Genomic DNA, 16,755 nt, shown 5'->3' with positions numbered 1-16,755 from the left:
ATAAATATGTGTCCCCGGTGCGTCGGGGAACTCACGCAGCGTCAGAAAATAAAACCCTTTCTCTTTTCCTCCGTACCCAAATCTTTTAAAAACGGGTGTAGCCTACAACGAGCAGATACAGATTTGCTGCCGATCTGACATCAAATCGGCAGCGGACCCACAGAAAGTTGCTATCAGAAACAATGCCTGACGTGTTTTGGACGTAATCTCGTCTTTGTTTACATTAGCAAGCCTTGCTAACACTCAGAGCTAACCTGTACTGGAGAGCACATGTGTTTGAAAAGCAGGAAATAAACAATAACTCACCTTGTGATAAACCCACAAGAGAAAAAGCATTTGAGCTCCATACTGTTTCAGAAATAATCTTTGATGTGGTTTAGAACAGGATGGTGTTTTATCACAACCGAATTTAACTTTATCTCCGGTAGAATTCTGATCAGGCATTAGCTCCGCCTCCTCTTTTATTTGTTGTCAAGCTAAGGACCCAACATCCGCGTTTCTCTAACAGGGCTTCAGAAGAGGGGTATGAGCAGTATGAGGCATGGCTACAACGGGGGATCTGTTTGGTATTTTAAGCAAAACACTTCACAGACATGTTTTGTATAGGTATGGCCCTACAATATATGTTTCCAATATAGCATAAGAGGTCCACTTTTAAATCCGGATAGGACATTTTAAATTGTTAAATATGATCTGGGATTTTGCTGAATTACCAGTATCAACATTTTCTCTGGCGACAGGAAATGCACTGTTAATAAAAGCTAAACAAAAACAACAGCACCAAAGTGAAAGATGACATCAGTCGTACTACCCTCTGATATATAATGTTTCCCTAAATGGATAAAAGTCCTGTATGTGAAATAGCTATGGACTCCTCACGTGTGAACAAGCGTGGTTTGCTTTCTGTTTCGCAGAATTATGTGGATTCCCTGAACTGCAAACTGCTACAGCTCTTAAAGAAGGAAAATGGAGGCATGACAAAAGACAAAAAGTAAGAAAAGCAAGAATAAAACTTGAAAAGCAAGTAAAGAAAATCTATAAAAATGATACCATAGTTGTTTTTCTCAAATGAGGAGACGGTTACAACTAAAAGTAACTCTTGTTTATCTCAGTTTTTAGATGACGACATTCATTTAAACGGTGCAACCAAGGACATAGTGTGTCTTGTTGTGCAGTTACAAAGACTTGTCCTGGCAGGTTGGCAGAGTTTTGCCCATAAAGCACCCTCCTGGCACCCTCCTCCTCCGTCCACAGGGAGGTTGGGTGGTCTGACAGTGAGCAGGACTCTGCAGCCTCTCACCAGGGAGGTCGGGGGGTCTGACAGTGACTCTGCAGCCCCTCACCCACAGGGAGGTCGGGGGGTCTGACAGTGACTCTGCAGACCCTCACCCACAGGGAGGTCAGGTGGTCTGACAGTGACTCTGCAGACCCTCACCCACAGGTAGGTCGGGGGGTCTGACAGTGACTCTGCAGCCCCTCACCCACAGGGAGGTCGGGGGGTCTGACAGTGACTCTGCAGCCCCTCACCCACAGGGAGGTCGGGGGGTCTGACAGTGACTCTGCAGCCCCTCACCCACTGGGAGGGGATCAGACAGCAATGCTAAACAGAACCCAGCGTTGTCCCTGTGCAGCTGGAACTGCTGAGGTGTGAGATTCCCTGCAGGGAGACAATGCCTGAATGAAGAGCGAGAGGAACTGTTTGGGAGGCCTCATGCATTGATGCAACTCTCCCAAATACCCAGGAATGAAAGGAGGTTTACTCCTGTTTTCAGCCAGTGTTGCTACACAGTATTAATAAATGATTTGATGAATGACAAACCCGAAGAGTTTTTCTTCATGATTTCCGTCTACCAGCACTTTGCACAATAAACAGTCTGCACATTATGAGCCATTGGACGATGCTAGGTTTGGGCTCACTATTTTCAACATGGCGGCATGTCTTTGCTGTTGTTTCAGAGTTTGACTTCCCTTTGCTAATGTCTACATAAATCAAAGATACAAAGATGAAATGTGCTTCTTCCTTCCCATTGCATGGAAGTGAACAGGAAACCGTGCCCTAATCGTTGGGCTGTACCAATCGCAGCCTCTCAAGCCAAGCGCATTTAAAACCCTTTGCTCTGTATCAGGAACTGACCCTACTTACGAATAATGATGAACAACAGAGACTTGTTATGTCATTAATCCAGCCTCGTATTGATTTCTAAGTTACCCATATAACAGAAACCTGTGTTTGCTTCCAGCAGGTTGGCTGACTGTGCGGAGGATTGAGTCCAATCACAGGAATGCAAACCCAGTATTTACTCCTTATCGGTCATCAAGTGGCTGATTAGCAGCCTCAGTGAGGACGCTGCACAATGCTTAACCATTTCAAAGCTGGAACAGGAACCGTTCTACAAAGGAACCTCCATTTGGTCAACAGTAGTGTGTGGATAGGATGTTTTCAAAAGGAGATTCCTGCACCCTCACTGCATGGACATTGGTTTTGTGTTGTGATGCAATTCATTCCTAGGGCTGTTGAAGATCAGACGTATCAGAGAAGCACAAAGTGGGTTAACTTGAAATGAACTCTCGTTTTAAATGAGCACTTTCCCTTGCTGGATGTGCCTAAAGGAATACTTCCATACATTTTAAATTAGCTACTGTTTCCAAATATGCACGAAACCTTATCTGAGTACACATCTTATACATGTTGGTACTTGTTACATTTATCAAACTCTTCCAACATTTTGCTTCACTCTAAAAGTCAAAATGAGTGCAGCGAGCTACCAAGTGTCAGGCTTTAGTAAACAGGAAGCCTCGGTGAAGCCCAGTCTCACAGGCCTTTGTCCTTCAAAACATTTCCCCAGAAAAGAATCTAGGAAGAGTTTCCTTCTCCTTGGACCTTCTAACACGAGAAGATGGCACACCATCAGAGAAACTCCCGGGTCAAATACAAGAGAAAAGTCTTCACAGCTGTATGTGTCTGATTTAGAGCGACACAACGTGGTATCAGTTATGGGTCTTGACATTCTATCAGTGAGTAATAATATTTCAAAATGACATTGTTTTGGGACAAGGGAAGTATTAACCTTGATTATTCTTGACTGACCGTCGAAAACATGGAGGGAAACAATGGAACACTTTACTTGTATAGTGATGTCCTCAAAGTATTTCATCTTCTAATGTGTGTCCTTTGACCATTTGTTTTAACAGCAACTCAAAGATGCATTCCCAACTCTCAGAAATATGTAAATACCTCAAGTGAATGGAGGTGATTTTCTGTAATGGATAGAAACTTGTTTGTTCTAAATGAAACCTTAGTGCACATCGAATACTTTCAGAAAAATGTATCCAAAGACTAAGGCTGTGACTATGGGGAGACCGGACCATATGAGTCGTTTTATACGCATGTCTCATATATCTGCTGAAGGTTGGGTTTAACTAGGACTTAGGAGTTTATTGTGTTGTAAAACAGACGGTATGGGAACTGGGATCAAACATTAATGTTGAAGTGTTGCCTTAGTAAACATCACCTTTAGTTTCAAACGTCCGAACAGTTACTCATCCATATTCACACACTCATCCATATTCACACACTCATTCATACTTTGCTACTGTATTTGATGATGAGGCATTTTCCAATGGACTCACTTATGACATAGGGGGTAAAAAATGACCGGAAAAGCTGTATTTTGGACACAACTCATGGGTGACTGATTGTAACAGAGACACTATTATTCGTACCAGAGATGTTGAATTTGAGTATTCATATTCTGAAAATATGCCCTTGTATGGGGAAGAGAGGCGAATAAAGACAACTGCATAAATTAAAAACCTGGAACCCTGGGTTACGTCATCTTGTTTTACTGACTTCTACAAGTTTCTCTTCAAACTTTAAGATTTTAGATCCTCCTGACTTTGATTCCAACACACCTGACAGCTTCAGGAGAGGTGAGGAGGGGATATTGAGTCCTGTATTTATTTGATCAAACTACAGCCAGAATGAATGCAAAAGCAGAGATGGCGTTGGCTCAGATTAATGGACTGCAGCTGAGCATAGCTAATGCTTTTCATGGAGTTAAAAAGACTTAATCTCACGTTTGGGATCTAACCATGACTAACACAGTAGCCTTTGTGTTCTCGGATCTATTGCCCGCACCTCATTCCTGCCATTGCCCATTAACGTGTTGATTATTACAGTAGAAAGTGAAGTGTACGAACACCGGCTGCTCCTTTCTTTCCTTCCAGGGAAAGGCCTGGGAGAGTAATCAAGCCCTGACTGTAGCATCATCTGAAATAATAGACGCAGAGCCCCGATGATCTCATGCCTTTGTGTACGTCTATAATGCAAAGGACCACAGAGTAGTAATTGCAGTCCAATACTGTTGTTGTTGATAACTGTGTTAGGACTTTAGTGCTAGGAAACACCACAACATATGAAGAGACAGGTAATGTGTTGAGGAATAAAGCCCGCAGTCAACAGTCTGGGAAACTTGAAGCTTTATTTCCACTAGTGGTAATCTTGTCATCCATTACGCATGAGTAGTCAACCAGCATTGACCATGTTGCTCCTTTAACTAGATAATTATAGGGAGCATAGGAAAAGCTATTTTAAACGAAAAACGGGTTTTATTTGCTCTACTCTTTAATTTTCCATGCTTTGAAATGTTTAAAAGTGAGCCAGTGACTCTGAATGAAAGATGAGTCATGTGTGTTAGCCTACATGTGTGTGTACGTGCTGGAAGCTCTCACTGCGCTTTTATGAAGTGAAAAGAATTGCATTTGCATTCAGTCCTTCCCGTCAAAGGGGCTCTTTGGTATTAAAGCCACAGTTGACCGTGCGACAAGTGGGCCTGTTTTTTCCAGAGAGGGATGGGGGGAGGGATAATGAAGCGGAACAAGCTCTGGCACAATGCCACTGCAGGACAGTATTCCCAGCCAGCAGTGAATTACTAAAAGAAATAGCCACTGTTTAGCTTGTACTGAATATAAATGATCCCTCAACATTTTGCAAAGCGTGTAAAATCAACTTGCCGAGGCATCATGTAACATCAACAGTTTGTATAAACACATTTGTTTTGTGTGTCTGGATATTTAGCATGCCTCTAAACAACAGCGTCTATATTTAAACCTCCCCTTCTCCCACCGAAGAGGTCTGAGTAGATCCTGACTCACACTCTGAGCTGAGTCTCTCAGATCCCTAATGATGTGATCACAAGAGATCTAATAAGGCTACTGGGGGGCCGAGAGTATATATAGTGATGTGGTCAGCATACCACTGCAAAGCATGTCATCCGTCCCTTAAACCGTGACTACACCACCGACGATTTTACTACTGAAGAATGGGAGAAATGTGTCAACAAAGTGTGCAGCCTGCTTGAAAAGTTAGATGAGTAGGCGCACGTAAAGTCTCTTTCAAGTGAGCACATCATCCTGGAAAAAAAGTGCCGTTTATTTATCTCTATTTGTCTAAGCAACTGGATGTGATCTTTATCAAAACTCAAGCACTCCTTGTGTGTTGATAGGTGAAGATAAAGAGAGAATTATAAAAGCTCTTCATCTTAAGACTTGGCTCGGGTTTATCTGTTGGCTCTTGACTCATAAACCTGGGCCTCGCCTTTAAGTAAACTTTGATCTCAGGCTTTTTGTATAACTCAGAGAATGTGAAAGGTGTTGAGGATTGCTGAGAGAGAAATAAAGTTCAAAGCCTGAAGATCATGACCCAATGAGAACGATGTACCTTTTATTATAATGATATGTTCCAAACAGCATACACAGTTATTTATGTTGGGTGGAAGTTATGGAGCAATAGTTCCATTGATGTTTGAATTGTTCCAACACAAGAACAGGCATGAAACTCTCCCAGTTTAGTCAGCACTACAAACAGTGAGCACAAACATACATCTACTTGAGAAGAGACTACAAACAAAGTGAGCTGCAAATCCTCCTGCAGAACTAACGGGGGAGGTCCGGGGTTACGCTTCATAACAAAATATATTTGTATGATGCATTTTGGCGAGTCTGCGTTAGTTTGAAAAAAAAAGTGTTCTGATTGAATAACTGATATCATGATAACAACTGGCCTGTAGCCACCATTGAGTACCCTGAAGTGCAGATATGGTGGGTGTTTAATTAGATTACTTAACATACTTAGGCTACGACACAAATATATTTGTATGTGTAATCTTTAATAAATCTGAAATAATTTGACGTTTTATTTTGTTTTTGTGAATCCATCTGAACTGCTTTTGTATGATATGGTGCTATAGACATTTGAAACATTTGAAAATAATTATAATTAACTATAATTTCCATAATAAATATTCGTTAGAGCCAGGATAACACATGTATTTGTTTACATGATATGTAAGATTGGAAAGCGTTTTAACTTGCACGTTATCAGTGTTTAAATCCCCTAATCTTACTCATTTTGCCAGACGGACACATTAGTCCATCGCAGAAAATGCCGGGTCTGTTACTTTGTATTTAAAGCACGGATAGCTCTGCCTCCAGGTTGAGCTTTCAGTAGAAATTGCTGTAATCCAGGAGAAAACCTCTGCAACTGGATGAGCTCAGAGGGACAGGCACGCTCTGTGTCCCTGTCTGGTGACGTCAGCGGCGGCGCTCCTTACATGGACTCGCGCCTCGCTCTTACAGTAGTATAACCAGTGGGTCGTTGTCAGAGTGGACTGAGAACCGAGAGGATTTACACACAACACACACCGAGATCAGAGCCCACAGACACACACTCTGAACCTGGACTACATTACCGACATGGTGACGATCAGACTCCCAGCGGCTCTCTTTGTGATTTTTCTCCTCACACACTCTGCCTCAGGTGAGTCCCAGCAGCTCATACACTATTGTCCTATTATTGGAATACATGCCATTTTAGTAAATAATGTTGAATTATTTTGTCTCTGATTATTCCCAGCATCAACAGCAAGGTGTAATTTCAGTGACTGTAATGTGATGGTATTGGGAGTATGAGAAATTATAGTCGATATTAATAATAAAAGAAAAATATTATACAACATGATAAATAGGTCAAATCATAAAATGATATTGTTGCAATAAGAACATGTGTGGCTTTATATTTTTGTCATTCTGTAGAAACATCAAGGCATGCTCTGGCTTTGCAGAATCTTATCTTTTTTTTATTCACTTATTATCTATATACAGATATAGTTTTTCTTCGTCAGCAATGCCTGTTCATATTTTTTTCTTATCACTTCATTGAGTTTTAAGAGGTTTTGCAGAGCAGCTGTTCACACTAGGGCTACCTCATGTGCAGTTACCAGAGGCTACTTTCGTTTTTTACATTGAGTTGGGAGTACATTTAACAATATGTGCTGCAATTGAGAGATTGTGAAAAGTAGTAGACAGAAACTGATATAAATATTTAATATATACGTTACCATTTTAATTTAAGAATACCTGTAACACTTTAATGTCCACGCTCCGTTTGTTACCTTAAACAGTATCAGCATGTTTGCACATCATTGGTTTTGCCGCAACATGGACACTAGAAAAGTTAGGGGATTGTATCTGACCGTGCGTGGGACTGTCCCAGCTTCTAAATCTGGGATCCATTCTGATTTCTGGAAACCCCGGGCAGCCTTTAAACCCTCTGTGCAGGAACAACTTTCTTTTTCTGGGTCCTCCGATGCTTAACTAACTTGGAGTTTGCTTTAAAGACTGTTTTTGGAAACATGTTATACTGATAGTCAGCAGTTGTCAGTCCATACAAATATATAACCACACATCTCTTAATTACATTAGTGGGAGTGGTGTTTTTTCACATTGTAAACCTGGTGAATTAAACACATCTCTGCTTCTCAGATCATGGTGGGATTTCTCTTTCGAAAGTGCGACGCTTAATGTTTAGACCACATGTCTGAGTGTATGCTGACAGCTTTTTCCTCAGGAAGTACCAGTCGTTTCACTGCACATGTTCAGATGTTAGCAAGTGACCTATTTATGGCATTGTTTGTTGGGATGTGCGGCTTAATCTCATGGGAACAAAATCTAGAAACAGATCAAAAGGAAAGGGTCTATAATTGGCTTGACCCCCGCTTGGAAGGAAAACCAAAAGGATCATACTGTAGGATGTTTAAAGTGTTTTTGCAAGCTGACGAGCTATGACATATTTCTCATGCCAGGCTCTCTTTAAAGAAAGTCAATAAGTCCTTTGTATATGCACATTGTAGCTGTTGATGAGGATGAATTACAGAAGTGTTGATAACTAGGTTTGGTGGTTGTACTAAAAGTTGTGATGATGTCCATCCATTTGTTGATGTATAGAAAGTATTTGGTATTGTATACATCAGTGATGATAAAATACTTTTGGTGTATTGCTTTCTAACTAAATGTTATATAGCATCTAACACGTCCTCTTTCATTTTCAGGCTCCTATCCCCGAGCACAGAATGTCACTTGGAGATCCACCAACTTCAAAACCATTTTGACCTGGGAGCCCAAGCCCTCAGCGGATTACTCCTACACCGTGGAGTTCTCTGCGTAAGTGCTGCACCTGCATCCTTTGAGAACATTACACTTCATTTCCAGCTTATTGTATTCCTCTAAAAGACACATTAGGGTTATCAGTAAATCCGCTAAAGTGCACTCTCCCTGACGTGGCCCGCGGAGTAACCTTGAGAGATAAATGGCAGCAGGACACGATAAGAACCAGTTATTGATCCAGTTTGAGATTATACTGGAATGTCGATTTCAAGCCAGAGAAAATAGAGACAGCACACAGACATTATTGATTCAATAAGAGAAAAATGAATTAGGCAAGAACAGTACAATGCTACCTTTGTGGCTCAGGTTAAAATTGTTGCTGTTAAGTCGTGAGAGAGCACAAATATCTGCGTCAGAAAACGTTACAGTGTTCAGCCAGAATGCCCTTATTGGTTTCCGAAAATTATCATTTTAACAATCCATTAAATAGCATGGGCCAAACATGACGACATTGATTTTCCTAATGGAAACTTGTGGGCCATGGGATTAAAAATTGTGCTTTAAATCAGTTTCAATGGGAACTTTTTTGTCTTCGAGTGTGTGCATTTTTGCTACACAGTTTAAAATAGATGTATCACAGGAGCTAAGGTGAGATACGTTGATATTAACACACCAAAATGATTAAGAAAATTGCAACAACTAAAACACTGCTCCCCTCTATACTTATCTCTGATTCATCATTCTTGTTCTAGATTAATTAAATAATAGTCCTTGTTATAACTTACAGAAACTCGTTTTTTCTTGTGTCAGTGCTCCTTTTATTGCTCGTCTGATGTCTGAGACAGCTTGTATCCATCGCTCATGTCATGTGACTAATCATCTGTTTCAGGATTGGCAGGGACAAGCAGAGGAACCCTCACTGTATCCGGTCCACAGCCACAGTGTGTGACCTGTCCGCGTCCCTCACTGATCCGAATGCCTGCTACACGGCGGACGTCCTCTCCACCCCCCTGCTGGGCGAGCCCACTGAGCTCACAGAGTTCCCCAACACCGCCTCGCCTCGCTTCTGCCCCTCTAAAGATAGTAGGTTCTTGTTTATTTGTATTTCCCTCTGTGCAGCACAGTTCTATCAAACACATTGTTCAGGCACATGTTCATGCAGGTCAGCAAAGGGGAAGAGCTGACACACAGCCAGAGAAGGAAGTGTCAGCGACTCAGTTTAAACATGTTTTATTAGATTAGTCCCGCTTCTTATATCTACTGTTTGTTGTTGTTGTTGTTGTTTGCACAAATTACAGGGCAGAAGGAGAGAGAAAACCCCTTGGGCATATTTGGAGCCGCCACCTAAATAATGTTACATTTCACAATGAACTCCAATAATAATTCCAGCTTTCCTATCCACAGATAATAAGGTTCCATACGATGAAATACAATTGTAGAAATGACGGACATACAAACTGACCCCCCTGTCTCTCCACAGCTGAAATAGACAGACCTGACTTCAAGCTGAAGGTCAGCGAAGACAAAAAGAAGACCACTCTGTACGTGTCCGACCAAATCACCGCCCTCTTCAAAGATGGCCACCAGCAGACCATCAGGGACATCTTCTCCGACCAGCTGCAGTATAAAGTCACCTACCGGAGAAATAAGAGCACTGGCAAGGTGAGTGACAGCAGACATTACAGTGTGCACCTCAAACACACAGTGAAAGGACGATGCAAACTCAATTATTTCCTTCTGTGCGTGTGCAGAAAGTGTTATACTCTAAGAGCAATGAGATAGAGGTGAAGGATCTGGACCGAGGGGAGAGCTACTGCTTCAACGTGCAGGCCTACATCCCCAGCAGAGACACGGACAAACAGCTGGGGGAGATGAGCCAGACGCAGTGCTCTGAGGACGACAACCAGTCCATCTTCGAAGGTGAGGTCCTGATTCTCTGAGAGGTTGAAAACAGGAACAATGTGTCACTAACAAGTAGAAACCTGTGTAATAATCACACATCAACTGTCTGACAGATACTTGTGTGATTTACTAGGAACTTCAACACGATTTATTTGCATGTTAACGGTTAGATCCTTGTTCTTCTGTTGCTTCTTGCTCACCGATTGTCATTTTGTACATTGGAGTGATATTGTATAACAGTGCTTCTAAAAGTGTGGTCCGCGGACCACTGTTGGTCCGTGAGCGCCCCCTAGTGGTCCGTGAGTATATTGGTAACATTTCACATTTGAAATAAATATATACATTTAAGTTTTCCGCACTCTCGCGGGAATATCTCCGCAATGGAGCGAGCTTAAGTTTCACTTTCTAATGCATGATAAAGCCCAGGGCAACACCTTCATCAAACATGTTGCCACTTGTTTGTACCATTTTCAGGCGATTTATAATCTGTTCTAGAAAAACGATGTGTTTTGGGATATTTGTGGAGTTAGGTGGTCCGCGAGTGTTTTTTTATTGGTTAAGTGGTCCTTGGTATGAAAAAGTTTGAGAAACACTGTTGTATAACATGAGTGTCTAATTGCTCCTGTGCAAAATGCATGTATGCACACGTTTTGAGTATTTTTCACCACCTTTAAAGTGTCAGTGGAAAGGTGTTTGCTTATCTTTAAGAAGTAGATATTGGATGCAACACTATTGTTGTTCAGATTTGTTCCGTATGGGAATAAACATGAACATTTATTAATTAACATTGCAAATCCAAATGCAAGTTGTGTGCAAATGTTAAACATTAGCTGATAGTGGTAGATGTTCTTGTGTTTATTAGTGCAAACTCCTCGTTTCAAAACTAAGGTGACAGGAAAATCTCCGTATGCAACATTTTCGTGAAGCGCTGAGATTTTTTTTAGAAATCCAACAGCAACCTCTTGTGGAAGCAATAAGCGTTTATATATGTGTAGGTGGTATATTCCTGAAAGTGCCTTCTGGGTGGTTAGCATTGCTTCAGTTAAATAAAAGACAAACAGACGGCCACCAAGCATTAAAGACTTATACAAACACATATGTGATGCTGGGACGTTGGGATGACTCATGTCTCTTTGTTTGGATAATAAGAAATGCAACTCAGCAACACCCCCTCTGAGTGGGAGCTGGTGTGTGTGTGTGTGTGTGTGTGTGTGTGTGTGTGTGTGTGTGTGTGTGTGTGTGGTGTGTGTGTGTGTGTGTGTGTGTGTGTGTGTGTGTGTGTGTGTGTTGTGTGTGTGTGTGTGTGTGTGTGTGTGTGTGTGTGTGTGTGTGTGTGTGTGTGTGTGTGTGTGTGTGTGTGTGTGTGTGTTTGAAAAAGCAAAAAGAAATTTCCCATAAGGGCTCCACCCTCAGGTCAAAACCTCAACCTTACACAGAGTTCTCCCAAAGACATCTGAAGGAGGGAGTCTTTTATATTATCTGTTTGTCTCTTGTTGCCAACGACTCCCACATTCAGCCCTAATTAAAAATGATATTCTAATATAGATATCTTGCGCAAATTGGTTATGGGTTGAGAGATATCTTAAGAGAAATATAGAAAGACCAGCCTTTCACTTTAAGACCTTTGACCTTAAGGGGGATTTAGACTTTTGTTCTAGTGTATATTTCATTGCCTGCTATCTTTTAAAGGTTTTTAATGTTAAGCAAAGCTCTTTAAAGTAACGTCTTGTTTTTTCTCCACAGTGTATTCAATCGGTGTGATCGCTGCGGCCATCTTCCTCATCCTGCTGCTGATCGGCTTCATCATCGTCATCACTGTGGTCTGCATCAAGCGTAGGAAGAACGCTCTGCAGAAGGAGAAAGAAGAAGTGCCTCTCAACCGTGTATAGAGACACACACACACACACACACACACACACACACACACACACACACACACACACACACACACACACACACACACACACACACACACACACACACACACACACACACACACACACTGTGGGAACATGCGGTACAACTACACTGTTCTTGTGAGGAGGGCAGATCTAATCCAGATTTAATGTCAAACACTGGAATCTATCCTTTAGTTTCTATGAAACTGCTTCTGAATATGTCGGACATATTTTATTTCTTTTTCACTTTATGCTGCGGAAAAAGAGACTTTAGAAACACTGTTTCAACACCTACTGTACACTCGTCGTCCTGCTGAACTGTAATATTTCACTCCTTGTTTTTATATCTGGTACTGCTGACTGTAGATAAACACTACCAACTGATTTTATTTATTTCATTTTAAGTGTATTTTCCAACTTGAAACTTTTGGGAGACTTTATGGGAAATCAATCTAGATTATATTATTTTTGTATCTGATGCTTAATTTATTTTAACTGTGATTAACATATGTGTACATGATGTGATTTTTAGCTGTTTTATACTTTTATATTGTGGTGAAATGTTGGAAATCTAATAAATATTTTGCAGAGATGGTGTTGTTTTCATTTGTCTCAAACTAGTCCACTGATGTACAGGCTGCAGGGAAGAAGAGTACAAACTAGGGAGGGACCATATATGATAGGCATATTGGAGGCGTGTGGGGCAGTGGGTTAGTGCGCTGATCTTTGAATCAGAGGATAGCAAGTTGGAGTCCCACTGCAGTCAGCATGTCGTTGTGTCCCTGAGACACTTCACCCCAAAGTGCTCCTGTGGGGATTGCCCACAGTATTGAGTATGGAAGTCGCTTTGGATAAAAGCGTCTAACAAGTAACATGTAATGTAATATATAGATTTCCAGCCACTCTGCACCAAAGGTTCATGTAGAAAGGAAGAATAATGAAGTTATTGTTTGACTAACCTGTTTTTGTTATGGCCTTCATCAGGATCATCTTATACATCGATGACATAAAACATTACAAAGATCATTTAAAAAGACAGGCAGCTAAAGTAATCATATTCTATAGGTTATTCTTTCTTGCTTTATATTTTGATATGTCCAAATTACTTTTGTTTCTCCACAAGGTGCCTTCAAAGAAAGGAAAAGCTGAAAACATTTAAAAAAACGATTTTAATACATTTTAGGTTTTTGAGTGCAACAAGAAACATTCATTTACAGACTTTGATAAGTATTTTCCCATAAAAGGGAACAAATTAAGTCATACTGAAATAATAAATGATACACATTTTGCATTGCTAATTAGAGCATTGTGAGATGCACACAATGCAATGTGTGTCAATATATAGAACACATAGTGTGGTATGTACACACACTACATGACTTTTACAAATACCCTGATTGTCTTTCCTGAGTTTTACTGCAGAACACATGATTGATTTGAGTGTTGTATGTCTTTTAAAAATGGACCTTGAGTCTCTTCAATAAAGCTGATGATTGGTGCAGTCCCTCATGGCGTGCGTTTCTGCAGCTCCGCCTGGTACACACACTTCCCGTCTGTCTGCATGAAGCTGAGCGTCATGTGATGCTCGCTGACCTGGAAGTAAGCCAGCCCCCCCACGGTGTGGTTCACAGGGCTGGAGTACAGCTGCCAGGACAGGGGGAAGCTCCCTTTGTGAGTGGTGGCGTTGTCACTAACCGTCCCACTGCCACTCACTGCATAGGAACTCCCATCATCCTCTCTGATGAACTATGGGAGGACGGACGACAGTGTCAAAGGTGTAATGTGAATTATGGACACATTTCCACGTACACAGTATTGTTTGTGTACCTGTATGTTGTGGTCGTGGCCGCTCAGGTACACCGTGACGTTGAACTTCTTCAGGAGGGGCCTCAGTCTTTTCACCAGACAGGAAGTGGGTCCATGATGGCCGACGGACCACACGGGATAATGACCGGCCACCACGACATAGTCTGACCTGAGAGAAGGGAATATATAGGCACATGTACATTATTTGTAATTTATTTCAGTCGTAATAGTTTCATAATTAGTTTTCTACGTAGGATATTTGTTTTTTTATATATTATTTATTTTCTTAATTCTTTTTTTCTCCTTTCACGAAAAAAAAAACTGCTTTCGCAATTTTTGGGCAATGACAAAATGTGCCACCGTCTAAATGCTCACTGACTAGTTAGTGCCTTTTATAATTATTCTTATTATTCAGTGTCTCACTTGCTGCTGGCCAGTTTATCTGAGATCCAGCCCCACTGCTGCTCTGCGGCTGAGGGGTACTCGGGTCCTGACGGCTGCGCCTGGTCGTACGTGTTCCCACACAACACCACGGTGTCGATCATCAGGACGCCCACCGACACGTTGGTGTGGGGGACAGCGAACTGCAGCTCGTAATACAGACCTGGGAAATTCCTACAAACACAAACAAGTTTTTAAAGTTATATCAAATTATATATTGATAGAAAATATAGGAAGTAGGTTTTTGGGTGCCAAATGTATTGATGATTTTACAATTTTGCGGCTGATATATCATAAATATTTAGCTCACTTTCACACATTTGATACAGAAATGTATGTGAAACAACCTGGTTTGTGTTATTGCCGCTATGTTTGAATTTAAAAACATGTTAAATTAAAACAAGAAACAATATTTTGTATTTTGATTCAAGATTGAGATTACATTTGTACATAGGCCTACAGTTGTTAACAATTACATATATGTTTCTGAGCTTGAAAAATATTATTCTTTTTTTAATAAGCGTCCCACAAGAAAATGTAGAAAGAGAATGCAACCACATTTTAAATTCATTATAATAGAAGAGTGGGAAGACTAATTATGAATTAATTGCACAGTGGGATGCTTTTCATTCCTGTTTCAAATTAAATAATGTTGTTAGATATTTGCCATCGCTTGGATTTGTTGGAGTAAGCGATCTGAGCGGAGATGTTGCCCCTGTGGTCGTGGTTTCCTGCAGTGAGGTACCATGGGATATCCAGCAGGGAAGCCTGGGAGAAAACCCCTTCATATGTGTACTGTGGATGAAACATTTCCATTAGGCCTACATCTCTTTTAAATGTGCCACGGTAGGGCTTCCATTGATATGACTTCAGCCTTATCACATATATGTCTCAACCTCACAGTGTTTGCTCAGTGATCTGACCTTAAAACGAGGGTCATCCACACTCTTCACACCGTTGAAGTAGAAGTGATCTCCCAGGCTGAGCACAAAGTCCACCCCCTCGTTGCGGGCCAGCCTGTCCAGCTCCCCAGCCACAGCCTCCTCGTGGGGGGTGTAGTACGGAGGCAGAGGAATACCCCCCCAGTCCCCGAGCACCACGAAACGCAGGGTGGCTGTGGAGAATCACAACACTGCTCTGTCACTTCCTCATCACAGTTAGAGAGGTTTCAACACATGATTTACCTTCAATATTTGATTGAGTCATACTTCCTGAGAAAATGACATTGAAAGCTTCCTGATTGAGATTAATACACAATATAAGGAAACAGAACCTGGCAAATCAGGTCTACCAAATTCATGACATTGCACTTCAATTATTTGGCCATTATGCTGTCCTTAATTACAAATTGTGGGTAAAATAACGACATTATTTCATTGATATTTCCAGGCTTAACCCTGGCTCCTGCGTTACCTGGATCCAGAGTGTGTATTTGAGTCCAGGAGAGTTGTACGCAGAGCACCAGCAGCACACACCTCAGTCTGTCCATTACTTCCGTCTGTTTCTGCTCTGTTTAAAAGTGAAACCACACCACACATGTGACTTCCTGCCGCAGGCCAGGCGAGAAAAACAAGATATTGGCTCGTGATCAACAAACTGAATGAGTAGCTCGTTGAATGCACATTTCTGTAACAGTCAGCAGGTTCCATTGCGCAATATCACATTGACAGCTGGGAAAATGTACAAAACGATGACAAGACCTGTACCGGCAAGTCAAGTGGCTCCATATAATCACAACTGTTCTCTCTGTGAAACTTCTTTTAGTTTGTACACCTGTATATCATATGTATGTTTTTATCTTCATCATTGGCAGTATTTTATCACAACAATGATTTTACTCAAATGTACTTACTTTTTTGGATTGCATGAGAGCTCTGGGGATGATTTGGCTCCTGGTTCAAACCTCTGGGTTTTAAGTTATCAAAGAAACAAGCTGAGCAAACGTTAGAGGTGACTGGACTTAGGCAATAACTCTGCAACTCTGATGCAACAAAGACAACAGAATAGCCAGTAACATTTGAAGACAGTAGTCAATAGTGTTTATTCTGTCCTGCACTTCCATATCGTGGGTGTAAACATGAAATGTCGTAGCTATTGTAGCAGTGTGAGGATGTATTTGAGTATTTGTACCTGTGTACTTTTTGTTATGAAGTCATTCCTTCATTCTATATTTGTATACCAACAAATCTCGACAAATACCAAAATGAACAATGTGTCTGTATCTTATTAGTGATATCAAGAAGTAATTGGGCATTTATTGGGGACT

The 16,755-nt window shown here is 41.2% G+C and overlaps 2 protein-coding genes and 1 long non-coding RNA gene across 3 annotated transcripts; 2 read left to right on the top strand and 1 right to left on the bottom strand.

The window, feature by feature from the left end:
• The first annotated feature begins 525 nt into the window (after positions 1–525).
• On the top strand, positions 526–1,837 carry LOC139435887 (uncharacterized). The gene is made up of 3 exons (XR_011645095.1): positions 526–606; positions 915–991; positions 1,113–1,837. It is a non-coding gene; the product is annotated as an uncharacterized lncRNA (long non-coding RNA).
• Positions 1,838–6,657: 4,820 nt separating this feature from the next.
• Positions 6,658–12,834, top strand: f3a (coagulation factor IIIa). The gene is made up of 6 exons (XM_034109246.2): positions 6,658–6,817; positions 8,388–8,499; positions 9,332–9,525; positions 9,923–10,104; positions 10,194–10,362; positions 12,088–12,834. The coding sequence occupies exons 1-6, from the start codon at positions 6,754–6,756 to the stop codon at positions 12,231–12,233; spliced, it is 867 nt and encodes a 288-aa protein (XP_033965137.1). The 5' UTR covers positions 6,658–6,753; the 3' UTR covers positions 12,234–12,834.
• Positions 12,835–13,392: 558 nt separating this feature from the next.
• acp5b (acid phosphatase 5b, tartrate resistant) lies at positions 13,393–16,423 on the bottom strand. Its single transcript, XM_034109244.2, has 7 exons — positions 16,342–16,423; positions 15,903–15,998; positions 15,413–15,603; positions 15,157–15,284; positions 14,472–14,663; positions 14,070–14,217; positions 13,393–13,988 (listed from the first exon to the last, which is right to left on the bottom strand). The coding sequence occupies exons 2-7, from the start codon at positions 15,976–15,978 to the stop codon at positions 13,749–13,751; spliced, it is 975 nt and encodes a 324-aa protein (XP_033965135.1). The 5' UTR covers positions 15,979–15,998; positions 16,342–16,423; the 3' UTR covers positions 13,393–13,748.
• Positions 16,424–16,755: the final 332 nt, after the last annotated feature.

This window comes from Pseudochaenichthys georgianus, chromosome 20, assembly GCF_902827115.2.
Source record: "Pseudochaenichthys georgianus chromosome 20, fPseGeo1.2, whole genome shotgun sequence".
In the NCBI taxonomy this organism is placed as follows: domain Eukaryota; kingdom Metazoa; phylum Chordata; class Actinopteri; order Perciformes; family Channichthyidae; genus Pseudochaenichthys; species Pseudochaenichthys georgianus.
The sequence above is the reverse complement of the archived record's forward strand: the minus strand, read 5'-3'. Positions and strand labels throughout refer to the sequence as shown.